We start from the raw sequence: 6,000 nt of genomic DNA on the forward strand, positions 1-6,000 counted from the left end.
AGATAAGATTAAATGAAAGTCCAGTGACTTGTTGAAAGCAAAGTTATTTTTATCAAATTTTTAAGTCGCTTGGAATGCAAGACCAGTAGTGACGCATCCTTATATACCCACCAAGTAAAATATGGTGAAAAGGCAGTTAAGCCTTTGGCTGCCTTCAGCCGATGAGACGTGGGCTTTTGCAACCAACTGATTCTCTGTACTAACAGAAGAGAGAGGCAGCAGACGTAAGACGATGCCACGGATTACACCAGTCCTCTGTGTGTTGCCTCACCCACCAAACTTCTACAGAGGTTTATTAAGTAATCGTTTACCCGAATGCATTTTTTTCTTATCTCTGGCATGAAGATGCGTGGTCCTGCACCCCCCCACCGGGGACTGGTGAAAGACTGGCTCGTTCCCACTACCGTGGGTTAAAGGGACTCTGAACGTCCTCTGTGTCTCCCCATCCTTCCCACCCCTTGTATTAAGTCCTTTGCTCGTCTCATCCCCTTCCCGCTCCCTAACGTCACCCTCTGTCACCTCGCTTCCCACCCCTCCATCACCTTCCCGTGAGTATGGGAAGAAAGAGGCTGAGATAGGAGGCTGGGAGGACTGGTAAAATGATGGTGATGCCAATTCTTTATTTCGTCCCATCTGCATTGATGCCTAACTGGCAAAAACAACACGGGGAAGATGATGGGTAACAAAAAGATGGCCAGAGCAAGAAATATGGGCGGAAAGCAAACCAAGCACTTGAGCAGCTTTTTTTTTTTTTTTTTAAACTAAAGGGAAGCCGTTATCTCTTGGCTGCCTGCACAGCATGAAGCAAAATAATTAATGCACTCAAACATTAATAGTTCTATGATTTTAAGAACAAGAACATTATGCAACATAATCTATGACTGCCTCAGTTGTGAGACTCACTTGTGATTACAGGTGAGTTTTTCCTCCCGGTATATATTTGTTACTTTCGTTATAACCTTAGGCAGTGTCAAAGGCCCAGTAGAGATAACATCTAAACTAGGATCGATTACGTGGGATGGAGGTATAACTCAGGAGTGAAGGGCTGATCCACTTATTATATTAAAGTTGGAGGCAGTCAGAAGTGGGAACAAATGATGTGTCAATTGAAGCAAAATGAGATTTCCCCCACTGTGGAGCCACAACTAGGCTAAATGTGGAATACAACTGATAGTGTCATCTTTTTGTAAATTGCCTGGAAAGGACACCCAAGACAGCCTCTGGAGCTCACGCTTCACGGCATGAACGAACGTCCACTGACTGAATGGGAGGGAGTAGATTTTAAAGGACCTGTAAGATGTGGGTAAGAGAAATCGAGGAAAGAGTGCTCCGAGAAGGGAGGCGCTGGGGGAGGGCGGGGAGTACAGGAGAAAGCAAGGCAGAAGCAGAGGTTTGGAGGGGAGAAGGAGATGCTAGGAGTAGAGGATGCGAGGAGGATGAGTGAATGAGCCCACAAGAGCAGGGACGGGTGGGGCTGAGAGATGGACACGTGCGTGGGAGCAGGTTACAGAGGCTGGTGGATGAAGAATGAGGAGGACAAGAGGGAGCAGGGAGAGAGGGCTCAGAAACATGATGAGACAGTGTCTGCGGAAGGCTGCCGCGGTGAGGATATGCAGAACGCATCGCAGGTGAGAAGAAAATGTTAGTGGGGAGATCAATGAGAAAGTCTTCTGCAGCAGCACCAAATTCAGTTTCTGGGTGTTCAGGGCTGGGGACCAGACTGACAGTCTCTCAAATAATTTTCCCGTCTTGGGAGATTCCATCCGACAGGTTCCACTTTCCCAACGTTTGCTACTTAACTCCCAAATATATGTATAAGCTTTTCAGTGGAATGAATTTTAGTTGTTTAGGTATTTTTGTGGTACACTTAGTTCAGATTTAATTGTTCACTGCAAATATAACTGGAAGGTGGGCAAATATCATACAGAGCCCTGAAACCTTCTCGATGACTCACACAGGTACCATGCACTCATGTGTTAATTGTCTTAGCAAAAGCCCTGTCTGCTTTTGGGAATCTATATGTGTCCCACGGTGACTGGAGTCACTGCCAACTAGTACAGCAAAGAGCCCTCTCCCCAATACCTGTGTTGGATTTAATTCCTTACGATCTCTTAGATAGTCTACAGGCTACCCCAGAAGAGCAGCCACTGAAATCTCCTTCACCGTGGAAGAAGTATGATCAAGGGGGGAGGCACCAGATCCTGACTCCATCATTTACTACCTCGTGTGTCCCTAGTCTAGTAAATCTTTTTTTTTGGGGGGGGGGCGGTAATATCAAAATTTGAATGCCTGCCTCTTACAGACATGATTAAATCAAATAATGTATGTAAAATCCCTACAATATAAGTATTCAGATGTTTTAACTAAAGTTCTTTGAGCCCTTCATGTTACAGACACTTTGCTTAATTCTTTACATAAAAAATTTCATTTAATGGTCATAAAAAACTGACAAAGTATTAATTCTCTCTGTATGACCGACTAGATATCTAGACTGATCCTCCCACTGAAAATACCAAAAAATGTTAGGTGAAACGTGTTTAAAATCCCCTGAACTAAGAACTGTTATGGCAGTAAACATTCAGTGGGCCAGAATCTAAGTGAAAGCAGGAGACTTCTAGCTATGGAGAAGTGAAAAGGGAGACAGCCCCTCCCCAAAAAGCAACTATAAAGACAGATAAATGTGTCAAAAACAACAATTTCAGATCTCTGGAAATCAACCAAAGATAAACAACAATTTGAGAAGAGCTTAGTTTCTGGAAACTGCTGAACTTGAAGTCAGTCTTCAGGCAGCCTGTGACATCCTGGCCTGAGACTGCCCCGACCTGCAGCCCAGAGCATTCTGCGTGGTAGTTCTACTGGAGTGGGACTAGCTGGGAATCCTGGCAGCTTTGTTTGCCCAAGGGGGCTGATATGTCTGGGAGCAGAGGGTGGAAAACCCACACTCAGAGTGGCAAATGGAAAAAGCCTGCAGCTCTCCTAAGCTTGAGCTTTTACTCCTGGCTGGGACGGCAACAGATAAGAAAACTAGCCAGAAATGAAACAGAGATCTTTTAGGGAAATCCTAGAATAAGAGCAGATTTGAGAAGTCTGAAGAAAGAATCTGTGAACTTGAAATAGATCAATAGAAATTACATAATCTGAAGAAGAGAGGCGAAAAAAATTGAAGAAAAATTAGCAGAGCCTCAGAGACATATGGAATAACATGAAACCTACCAACATAGGTATAATGGGGATCCTGAAAGGAGAGAGGGAAAGGAGCAGGAAATCTCTTTTCAAATGAATATTTGTCAAAAACTTCTCGGGCTTCCCTGGTGGCACAGTGGTTGAGAGTCCGCCTGCCGATGCAGGGGATACGGGTTCGTGCCCCGGTCCGGGAAGATCCCACGTGCCGCGGAGCGGCTGGGCCCGTGAGCCATGGCCGCTGAGCCTGCGCGTCCGGAGCCTGTGCTCCGCAGCGGGAGAGGCCACAACAGTGAGAGGCCCGCGTACCGCAAAAAAAAAAAAAAAAAAATTTCTCAAACTTGATGGGAAAACATTAATCTACAGTTCCAAGAAGCTCATCAAATCCCAAGTAAGATAACTTCACAGAGATCCTCACCATAACACATCATAGACAAACTATTGAAAGACAGAAAATCCTTTTTTTAAAAATTAATTAATGAATTTATGTTTGGCTGCATTGGGTCTTTGTTGCTGCGCACAGGCCTTCTCTAGTTGTGGCGAACGGGGGCTACTCTGTTGCGGTGCGCGGGCTTCTCATTGTGGTGGCTTCTCTTGTTGTGGAGCATGGACTCTAGGCGCACAGGCTTCAGTAGTTGTGACTCACAGGCTCTAGAGCGCAGGCTCAGTAGTTGTGGTGCACGGGCTCAGTTGCTCCACGGCATGTGGGATCTTCTTGGACCAGGGATCAAACCCGTGTGCCCTGCATTGGCAGGTAGATTCTTAACCACTGTGCCACCAGTGAAGTCCCCAGAAAATTCTTAAAAGCAGCAAGAAAAGAATGACGTCACATAGAAGGGAAAAACAATACGCTCAGCCGGTGACATATCAGAAATAGTGGAGGCAAGAAGGCAGCAGGGGGCTTCCTTGGTGGCACAGTGGTTAAGAATCCGCCTGCCAATGCAGAGCACACGGGTTCGATCCCTGGTCCGAGAGGATCCCACATCCTGCGGAGCAACGAAGCCCGTGCACCACAACTACTGAGCCTGCGCTCCAGAGTGCTCCGCACCAAGAGACGCCACCGCAATGAGAAGCCCGCGCACCGCAACGAAGAGTAGCCCCCTCTCGCCACAACTAGAGAAAGCCTGCGCACAGCAACGAAGACCCAACACAGCCAAAAATAAATTAATTAGTTAATTTTAAAAAAACAAACAATTAGCAACTGAGTCTAACGACATAAAAAATGATTATGTCATCAAAAATTCTTAATATAAAATGAAAGAACTGAATCCAGCAACACAAAATATTATTATATATAACCATGACCAAGTGGAATTTATCCCAGGAGTGCAGGAATGCAAGGTGGCTTTAATATTAAAAACTCAATTAATATAGTAAGCCATATTAATATAGAACAAAAACCAAATGATCACCTAATAGATGTAGAAAAAGCATTTGACTTGAAATTATTTACAAAACAGAAACATCACAGACTTAGAGAACAAACTCATGGTTACCAGGGGGGAAGGGGGAGGGGGAGGGATAGTTAGGGAGTTTGGGATTGACACGTACACCCTGCTATATTTAAAATGGATAACCAAGAAGGACCTACTGTATAGCACAGGGAACTCTGCTCAACATTATGTAACAACCTAAATGGAAAAAGAATTTGAAAAAGAACAGATACCGTATATGTATAACTGAATCACTCTGCTGTACACCTGAAACTAACACAACATTGTTAATCAACTCTACTCCAATATAAAATAAAAATTTAAAAAAAGAAAGAGCATTTAACAAAATCCAACCCCCTATCATAATAAAAATTCTCAACAAATTAGGACTAGAAGGGAATTTCCTCAACTTATTAAAAGGTATTATGAAAAGACGACAGCTATGGTACATAGTGGTGAAAGACAGCTCTTATTTCTAAGATCAGGAACAACTGACAATTGCCTGTTCTTGCTACTCATATTTACATTGAAACAGAGGTTTTAGCCAGTGCAATAAGGCAATAAAAAGAAATTAAGCCATACAGATCGGAAAGGAAGTGTTTAATAGTCTTTATTCACAGATCATATAATCCTACATGTAGAAAATTCTAAGAAAGCTACAAGAAAAGAAAGAGAGAGAGTGGGGGGGAGAGAAAGGAAGGAAGTGAAAGAAAGAAAGCAAAAAAGAAAGAATACTAGAACTAATCATTAATTTTAGCCAAAGTCACAGGATACAAAATCAGTGTACAAAATTAATTGTGGGATTTCCCTGGTGGCACAGTGGTTAAGATTCCATGCTCCCAATGCAGGGGTCCCGGGTTTGATCCCTGGCCAGGGAAGCACATCCCACATGCATGCCACAACTGAGAGTTCACATGCCACAGCTGAAGAGCCCATGTGCAGCAACTAAGGAGCCCACATGCCACAACTAAGGAGGAGGCAAGCTGCAACTAAGGAGCCCACGAGCCACAACTAAGACCTGGTGCAACCAAATAAATAAATAAATATTTTTTAAAAATTTATTTGTATTTATATGTGCTAGCAATGAACATTCCAAAAATGAAACTGGGAAAACAATACTTCCCAATAACATCGAAATGAATAAGATATGTATGAATAAATTCAACCCAAAAAAGTGTGAGAATCATACACAGAAAACTATAAAACACTCCCAAGAGAGTTAAAAAAGAGCTACATAGGGGACTTCCCTGGTGGTCCAGTAGTTAAGAATCCAGGGCTTCCCTGGTGGCGCAGTGGTTGAGAGCCCGCCTGCCGATGCAGGGGACACGGGTTCGTGCCCCGGTCCGGGAAGATCCCACATGCCGCGGAGCGGCTGGGCCCGTGAGCC

The 6,000-nt window shown here is 44.0% G+C and overlaps 1 protein-coding gene across 13 annotated transcripts in view; it reads left to right on the forward strand.

The window, feature by feature from the left end:
• KBTBD12 (kelch repeat and BTB domain containing 12) overlaps nt 1-6,000 on the forward strand; it is a 72,777-nt gene that overhangs the window by 16,934 nt on the left and 49,843 nt on the right. For 2 of the 13 annotated variants that reach the window (XM_028478427.2, XM_028478428.2), the window contains exon 5: nt 2,116-4,082. The exons of 9 other annotated variants lie outside the window; for them this stretch is intronic. In XM_028478427.2, coding sequence (XP_028334228.1) covers nt 2,116-2,285 — 170 coding nt within the window. In that variant the 3' untranslated portion in view covers nt 2,286-4,082. Of the gene's footprint in view, nt 1-767; nt 4,084-6,000 lie in introns of those variants that run through there. 2 more of the 13 variants (XM_028478431.2, XM_028478430.2) reach the window with 2 other exon arrangements.

This window comes from Physeter macrocephalus, chromosome 18, assembly GCF_002837175.3.
Source record: "Physeter macrocephalus isolate SW-GA chromosome 18, ASM283717v5, whole genome shotgun sequence".
Classification (NCBI taxonomy): Eukaryota; Metazoa; Chordata; class Mammalia; order Artiodactyla; family Physeteridae; genus Physeter; species Physeter macrocephalus.